The sequence below is a fragment of the Balaenoptera musculus genome, chromosome 20, assembly GCF_009873245.2.
Source record: "Balaenoptera musculus isolate JJ_BM4_2016_0621 chromosome 20, mBalMus1.pri.v3, whole genome shotgun sequence".
Classification (NCBI taxonomy): domain Eukaryota; kingdom Metazoa; phylum Chordata; class Mammalia; order Artiodactyla; family Balaenopteridae; genus Balaenoptera; species Balaenoptera musculus.
Genome location: NC_045804.1, coordinates 7,599,520 through 7,614,972, shown reverse-complemented (window position 1 = coordinate 7,614,972; position 15,453 = coordinate 7,599,520). Strand labels below are relative to the sequence as shown.

General features: G+C 58.9%; 1 protein-coding gene across 7 annotated transcripts in view; it reads right to left on the bottom strand.

Annotated features, from left to right (window-relative positions):
• Positions 1 to 936: 936 nt before the first annotated feature.
• Positions 937 to 15,453, bottom strand: part of UNK (unk zinc finger) — a 33,759-nt gene continuing 19,242 nt past the window's right edge. For 4 of the 7 annotated variants that reach the window (XM_036836498.1, XM_036836503.1, XM_036836500.1 and 1 more), the window contains 15 exons: positions 15,061 to 15,270; positions 13,856 to 14,032; positions 13,585 to 13,715; positions 12,876 to 13,011; positions 12,208 to 12,325; positions 11,121 to 11,205; positions 9,788 to 9,930; positions 9,177 to 9,377; positions 8,535 to 8,600; positions 7,819 to 7,993; positions 6,833 to 6,934; positions 6,494 to 6,682; positions 4,155 to 4,336; positions 3,276 to 3,533; positions 942 to 2,420 (listed from right to left, as the gene is read on the bottom strand). In XM_036836498.1, the coding sequence (XP_036692393.1) occupies positions 2,265 to 2,420; positions 3,276 to 3,533; positions 4,155 to 4,336; positions 6,494 to 6,682; positions 6,833 to 6,934; positions 7,819 to 7,993; positions 8,535 to 8,600; positions 9,177 to 9,377; positions 9,788 to 9,930; positions 11,121 to 11,205; positions 12,208 to 12,325; positions 12,876 to 13,011; positions 13,585 to 13,715; positions 13,856 to 14,032; positions 15,061 to 15,270 (2,329 nt within the window). In that variant the 3' untranslated portion in view covers positions 942 to 2,264. Of the gene's footprint in view, positions 2,421 to 3,275; positions 3,534 to 4,154; positions 4,337 to 6,493; positions 6,683 to 6,832; positions 6,935 to 7,818; positions 7,994 to 8,534; positions 8,601 to 9,176; positions 9,378 to 9,787; positions 9,931 to 11,120; positions 11,206 to 12,207; positions 12,326 to 12,875; positions 13,012 to 13,584; positions 13,716 to 13,855; positions 14,033 to 15,060; positions 15,271 to 15,453 lie in introns of all 7 variants that reach the window. The other 3 variants (XM_036836504.1, XM_036836497.1, XM_036836502.1) reach the window with 3 other exon arrangements.

Genomic DNA, 15,453 nt, shown 5'->3' with positions numbered 1-15,453 from the left:
CCCGACCCCGGGCCCCGGCCCACCGCTCACTCCCCCATGTTACAGAGCAGCGGGGTAGGTGTGGAGGTAACTGACTCAGCAGCAAAGGCTTCGAACAAACCACCACCAGACGTATCGGCTTCTGTCGCCACTGCCTAACACAGGAGCCTGGCACTCATGGGGGCACCATGAGTGGGGGGCCTCCCAGGGGTGCAGGTTGAGGCCGAGGGGCTGCTCTGAACAGAGGGCTTAGAGGAATGGGGCCCCAGACCTGCCTGGGGGAGTGGCCCATGTGCTGGGAGTCAGAGCCTGAGGCTCACTTCTCATTCTAGTGTGACCGTGGTTGAGTCACCTAACCTCTGAGTCTGCACAGGTATGATGGATGGGGGGAGGTCAGATAAGACCACGTCCAAGGCTTCTTTCAGCTCTGCTCCTCTGAGACCCATACAGAAAGCCCACAAGGTATGTGTTTTCCCACCCACCTAACAGGCCAGCTAAGAGCAGGGGGAGGGAGGTGGCTCAAAGGCTCCCTCAGGGGGCAGGCCCACCTTTCTCACGATGCTTTTATGAGCAGGCACTGTCTGTTCCTCTGAGAAGCTACTAGGGGCCTTGTTGTCTTTTGGAAAACAGTAAGTATACCAGTTGCATCTGACGATAGAGCGCTGAAGAGCCCTAGGGCCTGGGAGGTCTCTGGGTCCAGGGCTAAAGGTCCCCATCCCATCAACCCCAGCAGGCCTGCGTCAGAACACTCAAGCTCTGTCTAGGAGCCTGGAGCAGCCTTTGGGCCTGGATGGGCCCAGGGTGCCTCAAGGCCTCTTCAGCTACCTAGCCACACCTCAGGGGTCAGGCACGAGCCTTTTCCATGGCTGAAACCTGGGCTGGGCTGGCTGAGCTGGGCCAGAGGCCCTCATTTGGGGCCCAACCCTCCCTCACCCCGACATAAACAAGCTACCACCGCAAGTTCATATTTTATTTCCAATACGTTTGGAGCTTTGATTTTTGCGTTTTTGTAAAAAAGTTTTCACTTAATTCGTTGAAAGCCCTTTCGTGCTGAGCCCAAGGGGGCGCCTGGGCCGGGCCAGACCCTTTGCAGCCCTCTTGCTCCCACCCCAGATCCCCAGTGCTGGGAGTGGGGTGGCTTCCCTCTGTCCACTCTGCCCTCCCACCCCCTGCTGCATCTCTCTGTACAGGACAATTTTAAAAATGGAAGCTAAGACACAATATACACTGGACAGGCACGCACACACATGCACACAGGCGTCTGCTCCAAACGGGCAGGACGTCAGCTGCACTCAGAGAGCACCAAGGAATGCATACGGAGCCCCTCCTGGGGAGGAGGGCGGGGCCTGGGCCCCACCTTGGTCCTCACAGTCCGCAGCTCCTCCCCACCTGTTGCCCTGCTAGCTGCCAGAGGGAGGGGTGGACAGCACGGAGGGCTGTGCACGAGGGGAGACGGCTGAGGGCAGCTGGGGGGTGATGGAGAGGGCAGTGCCAGCCTGGTAGGTCGCCCTGGGGCCAGGGAGGCTGCTCTAGGAGCCCGGGGGTGGGGGGAGGACTGGGGTAGACCCCCGGCCTCAGGTACCTGAGGGGTAAAAGGCCTGGGCTTTGCCCCTCGAGGAGCTGCAAGGGCCCAGGGTTGGGAGTGGGGCTGGCCCCACGGCTTTGGCCCGCCAGCCTGGACTAAACACACGCTGGGTAACCCTAAAGCTAGGCGGGCTTGGATGCCCCGCTCTCAAGCCTCACAGCTGGGAACCAGGTCTGGGCCCAGGTCCTCCACACCCCTGGCTCTCGCCCTGGCCTGGGGAAGTGGGGTGAACAGGGCCTGCCCTGAAGGCTTGTCCCCTCCCCTCAGCCCCTTCTAGCTTTCCACCCTTCCCTGCTCAGGCCCCAGGAAGAAGTTAAAAACAGTTAGTTCCTACATAAAAAAGAGGCTGAAACAGATTCCCTGCCAAAAGGCTGGTGGGAGAAGAGGGGACTTTGTCTCTGCAGTGGGAAAGGTAGGGAGCGGGCAGGGGGAGGACTGCAAAATAGTTTTTTCTTTTAAAAAGTGCTTGGTAAGTCTGTTTTAAAGTGTGTGTCTATATCTATGTATAGATATACACACAGACACTGTTCACACACTGGCCGCCCACGCACACCTACACACATACAGAAATGTATACATATACATAATCATATACATATACATACATACATACATACATACATACATACATACATATATATATACTTTAAAAAGTCCTAGGGGAGGAGATCTGAGCCAGGCCGGGGCCAGGCCTGCAGGGTCACGACTGGAGGGCATGGGCCCGGCCTGGCTGGCAGACGGGGCACTCACTGCCCTCGGCACAGAGCTCACACAGCACGGCGTGTTGGCACGGCAGCACCGCTCGGTTCTGCTCCTGACACTTAAGGCATTTCACCGACTGCATGTGGAACACGGCCTGCGGGGAAAGGGACATCACGGTCACTGGCGCAGCCCCACGTCGGACAAAGAGCTCCCCCAACTCTCAGTGCAGCCCCTCGGGATGAGGAAACTCGACAGTGTGCTCACAGGCCCCAGCTGGTAAGGGAGAGGGCAGGCCCAGGGGGCAGGCTGATCACCTCAAGGCGCCTCATTTCCGCTTTCAGCTGCAAGGCCGAGTGGGGCTGAGTCGGAGCTGTGCGGGGGGAGCGGGGAGGGCCAGGGCTGCTCTGCAGCGCCCAGCCGGACGGGCTTGCCCTCGCACAAAGGCTTCTGCCTCTGTCTCATTTGATCTTATAATGACCCTAGGTCCCCAATGAGAACTGTGGGGTCTGGAGAGGGTAGTGACGGGCCCGAGGTGACATGGCTGCACGTGGGGCCTGGCTGCCAAATGCCCAACGAAGGGAAGAATGCTCTTCCCACTGTGCTGCACTCCCCTGGGGACCCAGAAGGGCACCGAGGAATGCAGACAGTAGCCCTGGGGACCTAACCATTCTGGAATGTCTGCTGGCGTGTGCAGAGCTCACGGGAAGAGAAGTGGTCAGGAGGAAACTTAGGGCCCAGGCGTACTAATGCAGCTCAGCTCAGCGCCTGCCCTCGAAAGTGCCAGAGGTGGGCCCTGGTGCCCGTCTACCTCCAGGTTTCCCACCTCCCCAGTGAGTGACGTTCTATTCCGAGCTCCTCTCCAGCGGGCTGGCATTTTGTGTGAGCTCAGCGGGGACAGAGGCTCTTAGGAGGGTGGCCATCCCTGGAGCAGCAAGGACCCATCCAAGTCCAAGCACTGGCTGAGCCCACTTACCTCCCCACCCTGTGCTCCCCAACCTCCTAAGCTGACCTTGTCCACTTGCTCCAAGTGAGCCCGCAGCTGCTTCTGGAGAGAGTAGAGGGTGGAGAGTGAGAGGGCTTCCAGGTCGGGGAAGGTGGGCAGGGCCTGCGGGTCGGGGCCCGAGTGCAGCCGCTCCAGCTCCTCCTGTAGTTTCTTCACCTGCACCTCCAGTGCATCGCGCTGCTCCCGGGCCAGCTCGCACTCAGCGCCTGCCGCGCTGGCCCGCTCCCCAGCCTCCTCTGCCTCCTTCTTCCAGGCATCACAAGCCTATGGGCCCAACACGCAGCACCTTGTCATGATGGGCCCCCTGCCCTTGCCCCCCACCCCGAGAGTGCATCTCTGGGAGCCCGTGTGGGCCACTGTGGCTGCGGGTCCTGCTGGGGAGCTGGGTCAGGTGTCTGGGAAGCGGGGCAGGGAGGAGGGCTGACGCTGCCGGCAGAGAGGAGAGGTTTCAGGGCCTGCAGGAGACCCTCTGTGGGCAGGGAAAGGGGCCGAGCCCAGCACAGCAGGGGAGCACCAGGCAGAGCCGGCCAGCACCTCTAGGGGCAGCCGTGCTGTGGCTGGACGTAAGGCCCATCTCAGAACCTAGAGCCCTGGACCCAGAGCCCTGGAGAGTCAGGGCTTCTGGGTAGAAGCAAGCAGTGCTATGGGCCCAGACCAAATAAGCAGCTCACAGAGGGAATTCCAGGCCTGGGATATCAGCCACCCCAGGGTCCTGACCGGCAAGGCAAGTTTTTCCACAGCGGGAGAGAATAAGCCAAACGGAGTTTCTGCTCTGTTCCCCAGGACCCCTGACCTCCCCCAGCCCCTGTACCCACTGTGTAAGATGGGCTTGGGCTAGATGCCACCAGGCCCTGGGAAAGGCAGGTGGGCGTGGGGGCCCAGTACCTGTTTTGCCTGCTTCCAGGACTCCTCCCACTGCTTGATGGTGCCGTTGGCGTCATCTAGCTCTTGCCGAAGCCGGGCCAGCTCGGCAGCCCCGGGCCCTGACAGGAAGGCAGGGGAAGTGCCCGGGGAGAAGCTTCCAGAGGCAAAATGCTCCCAGATGCTGCTATTCATCCCATTCAGACCTGCCCCAGGAAGGGGAGGAACATCAGAGCTCTGAAGAGCTTTGGGCTTGGGCCTGGGCCCGGCCCTGTCCAGCCCTGCCTGGGGGCCTCCAGGGGCTGGCTGTGCAAGGCTCTGGCAATGTTAGGTTGGGAAACTTCACGGGGAAGCGTAGGCGCCACCTGTTACTCATCGGCTGCTATTTAACTTCCGAGTCTCAGCATCCCCATCTGTAAAGTGGGGTTCCCATCACTTGCCTCACGAGGTGATTCAGGGGACTTGGGAAGTGCTGTAGGGAGAGCAGTCTGTGAACGTGGCAATTTGTGAGCCCAACTTCACTTTCAGGCTAGAGAAAGGGGAGCCTTCTTGCACCCTGATGTGAGACCCAGGAGGAGATTCAGGAAAAAAGACACAGGTCAAGAGCCTCAGATGATGGCAGAGCTGGAGCGGGAAGAGCACAGGGAGCCCTTGGTCCATCCCCCTTGTTTTACAATGAGGAAATTGAGATAAAACATGTTGCCAGGAATCACAAAAACAGTTAAGTGGTAGAGCCAGGACACAGCCAGGGCATCTGGCTCCAAAGGCCTACTCTCTGCAAACAGCTAAGCTGTGTGCTCGTCCACCGCCCCCTCACCCACTCATTCAGCAGATGTTTAACTAACACCACGTGCCCCTGCTCTGTGGCCCCCAGGACGGCCCCTGTCTTCTGAGGGAGACCCACATCCACTTCTGGCCTCGTTCTGCCCACACACATCATTCTAATGACTTCTTTCTTGTTCCCTTTCCCACTAATCCAGCCAGGATGTTCTAGAACCAAATGGATTTAAGAGAGTCTATCCTCCAAGCAACACAAGTGCACCTACGTGACCAACGTCGTCCTGTGCGGAGATACGAGGCTCTCTGCCCTGTCCTGGAGGCGAGGACGTGGGATCCCTGCTGAGGCAACCCTGGCCAGCAGCAAGCTCCACCTGTGCTTCTCCTCCCGCTCGGGCGGCATTTCCTCTCGTGGAGAGGAGCCACTTCCTCGGGGAGCCCCACCCAGGTTAGGTCCCTCTATGATTCTGAATCGCGGCGCCCAGCCTGTTGCCTCCACACGACAGTGATGGTCTCTAAGTGTGATGTAATGCCCGGGCGCCTCTGCCTCTCCCAAGAGACCATGGCTCCATGGCAGCAGGGACTGCTGAGCTCACCTTGTGTCCGTAACTATGTGCGGAAGGAAGGAATGCGTGGCCAGTAAGTAGGGCTGCAGTCAAGATGCCTCCAGAATATGGGCAAGCCAGACAAATGTAACACTAAGCATCTGAAGCTGCAGCATCAACATCAACGGTGAGCTGCTGCCCTGATCTTCAGAGAGATTAGGGAAGGACCCAAACCCAGTCAGAATGTCACAGGGCAGCTCAGAGGCTCAGGCTCGGTGTGACCAGGATGCCCAGCACCCTCAGGGAGGGTGTTTCTGATCTCCTTGAACAGCTGCCGGGGGAGGGGGAAGTAAGGGTAGCAGCTGCTGCTGAATGAGAGGCAGCAGGTTGGGCGTCTGCTGCTTTACGTCTGTTACCTCAGCGGACGTTCGCACCGGCCCCGCGCACACACGCAGGTCTCCACCTGCGCTTCTAGACCCTCTGCGCTGACGAGCCCTCCAGAGCCCCTGGTCCACACAGTTCTAACGCTGGGTTCAGCAAACAGCCTTTGGGGCTACAGCTGGGTCCGCGTGGTGCTTCTGCTGGACAGGGAGGCCGCCCTGCGCCAGGGCTGAGCCTGTTAGGACCTCTCCCTTGGCCCCCAGGAGCTCTGGGCGACTAGGCAGAGCCGCCACACTGGCACGGAGAGCAGACCTAGGCCCTGGCAACTCTGAGGCCACGCTTCTCACTGTGCACTGGCCCGGGGCCTAGCACTTCACTCATGTTATTTCATTTAAGCCTCACAACCACCACACGAGGTGCGTGCTGCCGTTATATTATACCCATTTCACAGAGGAAACTAAGGCAGAGAGGCTAAGTCACTTGTCCAGGTTCACACAGCTCAGAGAATCGTGGAACCGGGGCCTGACTCGCCTCCGTGCCCAGAGCCCCTACTCTAACCTCCACTCTGCACTACCTCTAGCCGTGGACAAAACGTCCAAAGGCACTTTCCAAAAGCCCAGATTCCTGCCCCAGGCCTTAGAGAGCCATACCCGCTCTTACCCAAAGATCCATGTGATGCTGAGGTCCCCAAAAACGTGTTTTCTGACTGGCTCAGGTGGCCCTGGGGCTGCTGCAGGAAATGCGAGGAGAGGCTGACAGGAGGGGAGGGGGACGCCGAGTGGAAGGAAGCGGAGCTGCTCAAGGAGCCTGGGATGCTCACGGGTGCGGAGCTCTGCAGCAAGCTGCCGCCTGCAAGAGAGGCCCAGGAGCGTGGCCGAGTGAGGGCTGGGCAAGCCAGGGGAGCCACACGGAGCAGGGCACGGCTCGTCTGCCCACCCCCTGGGCCAGGCTGGACCCCAGGGGCCCTCCCAAGCCATCCTGCCCACCCATGCCCAGTACCGATTGTGATGCTGCCGGGGTGGGGCACCGTGCTGGTGTCGAAAGTCTTCTCCAGGGCAGCTACCCCAAACTCGTTCAGGTCCAGGTCATCCAGGGCAGACTCTAGAGACGCAGTGATCGGAGTATGAGCCTCCCAACCTCCCGAGGGGCCACAGTCCCGAGGTTCCAGGCCTCACCTCCTGGACCACCTGCCCTTTACTGCCTCTACTCCTGCCCCTGCCTCATCTTCGAGCTCAGTCCCACTGGAGCCGTGCTCGCTCAAGCCTCTGCTTGTGCCTGGGCTGCCCCTCTGCCAACACCGATCCCCTAGCCAAGTCCCCCTCAAATGGCTCTCCTTTCGGAAGCCTTCTTCGATACCCCCGGGGGAAATGAGTTCTAATCCAGCTGACAGAGGTCTTGTCCCCTGATGTTGCAGCTTGTATGTCGCACCCCTGAGCTCACTGAGGGCAGGCAGGTCTCTGGACCCTCAGTGGCTAGTGCACAGTAGTTGCCCAACAAATGTCCACTGCGCTCTGAGGAACTGGACTGGGAGGGCAGAACAGCATGTCTTCACCTCTGTCACCCCAGTGCCTGCAATAGGACCTAGCACAAAGTGGCACCCATAAATGACTGCTGAAAGAGAAGGGCAGTGGCTTCTCATGACCAGCTGTGCAGGTTGCTCACAAGGATACCTAGTCGGGTTGCGTGACATACGTCGTGGAATGAGACCGCACGTACCCATGGGAAGAGCCACCTCTTTCTAATCTGCACAAAAGAGCAAATTGGAGGGCTAATTTGCTATAAAGGCTAGTCTTGGCCCTACACCTTGGGCTCATGTTCCATTTAGGTCAAAGGGCTCAGAATGCCCACCCTCCGACTCTCCCAAGACAGATGTCTAAAGTGACCAGTATGCTGGTTTGAGTCTCACTCCAGAGACCTAGTATCTCTGACTCCAGACCTGCTCCTATTTTAAATGATAGACTTAGCAACAGAAATGGCCCAATTACCTATGACCGACTCTACCGTGTCGCTGGTGGGGTAGAATGGTAGAGCATTTGCATTCATGCCAGGAACACTGCTGGTGCCGGCGGGGCTAGGGGGAGTAGCTGCTAGGCTGGAGGTGATACTAGAAGAGATGCTTGAGGTCAGAGGGCTGCCCACAGGGAGGATGCCCAGCACGTCCTGCAACGAGAGAGTGAAGGAGAGACACAGTGGGAGGGCTGCCCACGGGCGGGGGCTGGAGGCGGGGGCTGGCTGGGGCAGGAGGGAAGGGTGCATCCCCATAGTGGGACGGCTGCCCACGGGCGGGGGCTGGAGGCGGGGGCTGGCTGGGGCAGGAGGGAAGGGTGCATCCCAGCTCTCGCCTGGTTGCCCTCAACACCTTGTTGGGAGGCTGGAGTTGGACAGGGGTGGCTTGGAGGCTGCAGGGCCTACTCACCCCTAAAGTTCTGCAGTAGGGGAACAGAGAAGCAAGTTCAGTGCAAGGACAGATGTTTAATAAATATTTTTTTTGACTGGTTAATGAGTGAGTCTGGAGGTGAGGGGCTCAAGGGCCTGACTCCCACCCTCTCTGAATTTGGGGCTGAGGCCCCACCTTAATCCTGCCCTCAGTTTGTAGAGAAAGCGGTGCCCCGTGCTCCCCGAAGAAGCCTCCTGGGGTTCTGGGCCTGTCCTGTCCACAGCAGGTGCCCGAAGGGGAGAAAGGGGGCTGAGGGCTCTATACCTGTTTGGGTTGAAGCAGAGGCTGCTCTTGACTCCTGGGCTCTAGTGAGTGGGGTTTTAACTTGGCCTGAGAGGAAAATCAGGGAGCAGGAGATGAGTGTGGTGCTCGGGAGGGACCCTGAGCCATGAGCCCTCCTAAGCAGCAGCTTGCCCTGGCTCACTGAGGGGGCAAGGAGGCGTCAGACACCTGTTGTACAGTCCCCCTCCACACACATGCACCCTCCCTCCCTAGCCTGGGAACCCGGGGAGCTGCTCCTCTCCTCCCTGTGACTCCAAGTCACAGATAAGCCAGCTCCAGACCCCTCTTGTCCTGCTCCCCAAGGCCCTGCTGTCCCATCAAGGCAGCACAGGGCAGGGAAAAGTCCAGACGTGGGGTCAGAAGACTGAGGTAGTAACCCCTTCCCCTCTATTAACTGGCTCTGACACTGGGTGAGGTGCGCAGCCTCTAACCTGCCTGTCTTCATCTGTAAAATGGGACGGCCTCACCCACTCTGCTCAGTCTCGAAGAGGCTGGGAACAGGGGCTTCCTAGCTCCCAGTCACGTTCCCCATAGCTGGGCCAGGACAACCCTCCAGGGCTTCTCCTGCCGCATGCAGAAGGCTAGCCCATGCTAACCTCACTGGGCTGCCCCCTCATCCCTTACCTGGCACTTCAAAGTTTTCAGGTACTCAGCCCCCACCTGGTCTTCCCTCTCGAAGCCAGGAGCCTTCTTGTAACTGCCAGGGGCGAGGCCAGGCTCCCCAGGAAAGACAATGCCTTCCAGACTCGGGGGCTTCCGGGTGGAGCCCGGTGGGGAGCCGCAGAGGTTAGATGGGCTGCCAAGGCTGCTGTTTCTACAGAGGAGCTGCAGAGAAGGAAGAGAGGAGGCTGGTGGGCAAAATGCAGGCTGGGGCATGGCCCATTCTCCGTCCCCGCGTGGGAGGGAGATCCTTCATCAAGAGGCTCAGTTCCTTTTTAATTGGCCAGGGGGCAGCAACCACCACCCAGGACCCAGAACCTCATGCGGAAGCTGTGTGTTGGGGGGCGGACAGGCTTTGTCCCTTGTACTACCTGTGATCAGCTCTACCCAGGCTGATCGCAGGGCTCTGGGGACACCACTCCAGCCACTATCAGCTTTTGACAGAGAGAAGAACCCTGGGGCAGAAAGGGCAGAACCCTTGGGCGGAGGCCTCCTCCCCAAGCACAGGGCACGAGAGGCAGGTGTTGGCTCTGGGCAGGCAAGGTGCCCACCCCATCCCCTGGACACGCACGTACTGCACTGAGGTCAGGGGCATGCGGGCTGGAAGGGCTCACGGGCACCGAGTCTCCGGCAGCAGATGGCATGTACAAGACGGGACCTGGCTGGGTGGGGCTGGACACAGCTGAGGAAGGTTGCAGGTCGTCACTGAGGGGTGGCTCTGCAAGAGACAGGGGCAGGGTGTCAGCAGGCTCCTGAGCCAGCTCTGTCCCTCCAAAAATGCATCTGGGTCTCTCTTAAAGGAGAGCATGCATCCCCCTGTGTACAAAGGGAAGGCTTCTGTTTCTATTAATATCACGTGCTGTGCACTTACTATGTGCCAGGCAATTTGTATTAATCGTAAATCTTCACAATGACTGGAAGATAGAAGTAATACCATTGGTCTCCATTTTACAGATAAGGAAACTGAGGCTCAGAGAGGTAAGGTATATCTCCCAAGGGGGCTGAGCTAGGAAACTTCTGAAGAGCTGGGATTTGAACCCCAATCCACACGACTCCAAAGCTTGGGCCATTCACTGCTTCTCTGTGCTGCCTCGGCTGGGCCCACCTCTGAGCCACGTGTGTGCTTCCCCCTCCCTGGGCCTTTATTTTTCACTCTAATCCCAGAGATAAGGCCTAAGGCTAGAAGAAGGTTAAGGACAAACAGAGCAGTGGCCTGGGGTAGACACAGGTTGTAACTCAAGCCCGTCTCTGAGACTGGCGCTGGTGGTCTGGACCTGCACCGAGCGGTACCGCAGCCCAGGACCACGTGCAGCTGCTGAGCACCCGGAACGTGGCCGGTCTGGGTTGGAATGTGCTGCAGCTATTCAAGTACACACCAGCTTTCAAAGACTTGGTTTGAAAAAAAAAAAGGGAAAATATCTTGATTTTATATTGATTGTATTTTAAATGATATTATTTTATGTTGGGTTAAATAAAAATATATTATTAAAAATTGACCTATTTCTTTTTCTTCTTTTTAGATGTGGTTACTAAAAAGTCTAAAATGACCTAAGGGGGGTGCATTAAATTTTGATTGGACAGCCCTGCTCTCAGCAGGGCAGAGTGCCGGGTTCAGCTAGCGATGTCTGCCATGGCTGTGGCACGGGGTGGCTGCTGGGGTCTGCCTAGTTGGCTCGGGGAGGGTGCCTTACCCTGCCTGGGGCTGTGAGTGCGCAACCAGGGGCACAGTCCCTGCGGTCGCACGACCTTGGAAGCTCCAGGGTTTTGAGACCAGTTCCAGAGAGGGGGATGGAACTTCCAGTGGGGACAGGGGCCCACTGCTGGCTGACACTGAACTTAGGGGGAGGGGGGACGGGGGGGAGGGGAGGGGGAAGAGGGCACTGCCCCAGGGCAATGGGAACAGCATACGGTCTACGTGGGCGAAGGCGCAGAAGGGTCCTCGGGGACAGCTGCCCGACTGCTGCATGTCGTTGCACTTGGTAGATTTATAGATCTGGAGGGCAGAGCAGAACAGAGGCGGGTCAGGCTTGGGCAGAGAGAGAAAGGCAGCCAGGGGTGCCTTCAGCATGGCTGGGTTAGCTTAGAAATCTCTCCTTTCTCCTCCCCACCCGATGCCGCTTCCCCAAGTCTCTCCCTGCCGACTGCTTACTCAAGCCAGAGTGAGCAGACACTGCCGCCCGCACGCCAGGGACCACCCCCTCCTGCGGTCACAGGCCCAACCAGCCCTGACCCAGCTCTCACAAAGGGATCTCCTCCATGCTACTCTCACTCATGATCTTGGCCAGGGCTGTGACCTTCCAATGTGCCTCTGGGCATTAAGGGAGCCAAGTTCACAGGCAACACCCGCCCACCCTGGAGCACTCTGGGTTGGATCTACGCTGGGCCTAACCTTCCACCCTGCGGTCCGTAACCCATGTCACGCAGTTTCTGTCCACGTGCCCATCGCAGGGTGTCCTGACCTCCACGGAACCAAGGGAAGCGACAGCACACGCCTCTACATACCATACGTGAGATCGTGGCACTCTGACAGAGCCCAGGCCACACCGTGGGGCCAGAGGCTGCATCAGGGAAGTTGCTGGTACCCTAGGCCCTCATATGGTACAGGACAACGGTAAGGGGATTTCTTATTTTTTAAATCCTGATGCCACGTTAAGTACCACAAGTGGTGCAAAGCCCAGAACGGCCAAGTCACCATGCCCAGTGCGTGCTCTCCCTATCAGGGGGGCTCGGGGAAACAAAACCGGGAGCCAAGGGCTGCTTGGTGAGTGTGGGCTCAGACAAGGAAAGCTGCCAAATTAGGGTGTGGGGCTCCTTTAGGTACTGCCCAGGGGGGAGCCTGTGGCTACAAATCCCTCTCCCAGGATGGTGTCAGGATGGATTCTGCCAGCATCGGCCCGGACCCTCCTTTCCTTTCTCCTTGCTTTCCAAAGAGGGTATGTTAAGCCACCCCCAACCCTCGAAGGGCCGCAGCTCGGGCCCCAGCTCCAAGGCCCACCTCCGGGTGGAACTGCTGCTCTGTGCGGGTGTGGCAGTATTGGCAGGAGTCTCCGTTCTCACACTTGCCAGGGTCACCCCATTCGTCCCCGTGTTTTACGTTCGGACATGGAGATGACCTGGTTAAATAAGAGGGTGGGGTCAGATGGACACAGAGAGGATCTGGGGGATGCCAATGAGATCGCTGCTGTTCAGGGCCCCTCTCTGGTCTCCCGGCTTTGCAAAGCCAGGCTCAGAAGTAGGAAACATCAGCTGCAGAGTGAGGGCCTTATTGGGGCCAGAAGCCAGGCTTTGCTTCTCTGGCCCAACCTGGCTGCATCACCAAGAAGGACACTGTTTTGCTCCCTTCAGCCAAGTCCTCCCCCCGAGCACTGTGCAGCCCAAGGAGAGCCAGGCTACAACCACACCGCAGCTGGGCCCTGGCAGACGCCCCTCAGGATCAGAACTAGAGGAGCTTCTAACCCAAGATCCTCATTTCATGCCAAAGGAGGATCCAGGAAGGCCCCCTATCGTTCAGCTATCTTGACCATTCTCTCCCCTCATACCTGGGTCCTGTGATTCTGTGATCCCCAGGGCTGGCCTCCCTGAGAGCACAGTGCAAGCAGCCCCTGCCGTGATCCCTTCCCTGCCACCCTCCCTCCCACGGCTGGCCTGCTTGGGCCAAAGGACCTGTATTTGTGTTTCCGGGGACTCCGCCGCCGGTCCTTGCTGTTGTGGTAGTAGGGACAGGCATAACCCTGGCGGCACAGCCGTGGGGGCTTCTTGCACGGCTCCGTCTTATAGTTCCCCAGCACATAAGCGGTCTCTGCACAGGGGGCCAGAGGCAGGGGTCAGGTGGGTGAGGCAGGGGCGGGGCGCGGGGAAGGGAAGGAGAAGCCACTAGGAAGGAGTCTAGGAGCCGAGGCTTTTTTGAGAGGTATAAGCAGGGCCACCTCCTTGTGGGCCAATGCCAAGACTGAGACCCGGGAGAGAGGTAAGGAGGATGCCGCCGTCCCTCACTGGAGATACTCAGAGCTCACAGAGTTAAAAGGGCGTCCGCAGGAGGGTTGAGAATACACCTATGTGTACTCATATACGTGTACGACCGCGTATGTGTGAAAGCCCCCTGACGGAATTTAGGGAGCACCTGGGGTGATGGGAGCAGGGCAACGTGTGTCTGGGGAGACTCCCCCAGAAGTGCCCCCGGATGCCGGGGCTGCAGTTGGTGGGATGTGAGGTGGGATGGGGGGGCAAGTGCCTCCCAGCAGAAGTGGTGGCTTGGACTGGAGAAGGCAGTAGGTGGTGGTGAGCCATGTCCTCAGAGCAGCCATGGGGAGGAGAGGGGGGAGGACAGACAGCTGGTGGGAGGGGGCATGGCCATTTGCGTGGCCACCTTTACCTTGCCACCGTGGCTCCTCACTGAGGATTTTTTCTATCATGGCGTGGCTTGCGGCCCCAGCCGACTGGCCCTCTATGCTGCCCTCTACTGTGGTCTGGCCGTTCTGCAAGGCCTCCATTGCCTGGAGCTCCCTGGGAAGAGAGGAGAGGACAGAGAGAGCGGGGAGGGGGCATGAGGAGGAAGGAACCAGAGTGCCAGCCCTGCACTCCGTCGGCGGTACTCACCGTGTCCGCAGCCAGGCCCCCACCCCGGCCCTCAGCCATCAGCCCACCTGATGTCGTAGACAGGGGAGCGGAGGTCATGGGGCCCATGAGCAAAAGCGCAGTGCAGGCCGTTTTTGGTGCAGTTGCCTTTTGAGTCTGTCTCGTGGATGCAGATTCCAGTCTTATAGTAGCGCAGGTGGTACCTGCGCTCAGTGTCCCCTGTGGTCCTGTGCAGGAATGGGCACCTGAAACACAACAGCGGGGATGGGGTCACTCACCTTCGCCCCCTGCAGCCTGGGCTACCAGCCGTGCCCTTCCCTGCCTGTTGAAGGCTTTCTCATGACCCGGCGGGTGTACTGATGGTGGGCCAAGGAGGCAAGCAAGTGACGAGTCCTGCTGAGGTAACAGAGCCACCCTCCCACTGCAGGTGGGTGCTGTAGCCCAAAGTGGGGCCTGAAAGGCCTGGCATTCCTACTTCAGCTTCTCAAAGACTGCTCAGCCAGGGCCCTGGGCTGTCCTGAAGAGAAGCTCCAGAGGGGGGCACTCTTGGGAGAACAAACACAGCCTAGGTCAGGGGTCTTCAGAGAAGCAAACGCCCTCGGGCCCTGGGTGCTTCATTAAGCTGGGGGGAGGGGTGAGCAAGCCTTTGACCCCTGGGGGAAACGGAAGAGCTGGTGTGGGATGGTTCAGGGAGGCGCACCCACAGAACCCCCGCAGTGCCTCCATCACTACCGCTGCACGGCTGAAACCCTTGTTCGGCAGGGTCAGGAAGTGCTCCCTCTCAGTGACGTTCCCAGGTTTGCCACCTCATGTTTGTCATTTGTTATGCCCTGTCTCTTCACAGAGCTTTGTGGCAAAATATTTAGGGTCAGCAAAAAGGGGAACTAGAGAGGCTCTATGTCTCTAAACAGCCAGCCTTGGTGGGAACTGCATGGGATGGAGTGGGTAGTATGGGCTGGGGAGAGGGTCCTTGTGACCTGCACGGGACCAGGAAAGAAGGCCCAGGAAGCCACTTTGGTTCAGATGTGGCCCTTAGGCTTAGCAGAAGAAAGGCCAGTGTAGGGCTTCCCAAAAGTAGGGGAAGGAGAAGGGGTCTCCCCCAGAGGATGGCGGGGTCTGAACCCAGGTTCAAACCATAGGAAGGTGGGCCAGGCTGCAGCAGGTCCCCAAAGGCAGGCTCTGGCTGGCTTCTTGGACTCTGCCTGGACTATTCTGAGGGCATCTGATCCAGGAGACAGGGGGCTCCTCTGAGGGCAGGCTGGGTAGCACTCACTCGTCGCCCTCCGGGCAGAGGCCTGTGGCCTCGTCGTACTTGGTGCAGTAGACGTCGGGGCTGTAGTTGAAGGTGCCGTCCCGACGGCGGATGGACCGGCGGCGTCGCTGGTTCACGAAATGCCAGTGGAAGCAGGTGTAGGGCCGATGCTGAGTACATTTGTGCTGCACAAAGAGCGGGCACTGCTCAGTGCGGAATTCCTTCAGGTACCTGCAGGGAGAGCCCCCGAGTAGGGTGGGCCAGGAGCGGAGAGTTAAGTCCCTTGTTTCCCAGCAAGAAGTTGGCCACCAAGTCCCCCAAGGGCCCTACTCTGGGGGGCTAGTTCAACTGAGACACCGGAAAAGACCCAGAGCTAAGGCAGGCCCTCAGCATCAGGATCCTTCCTAACACGCA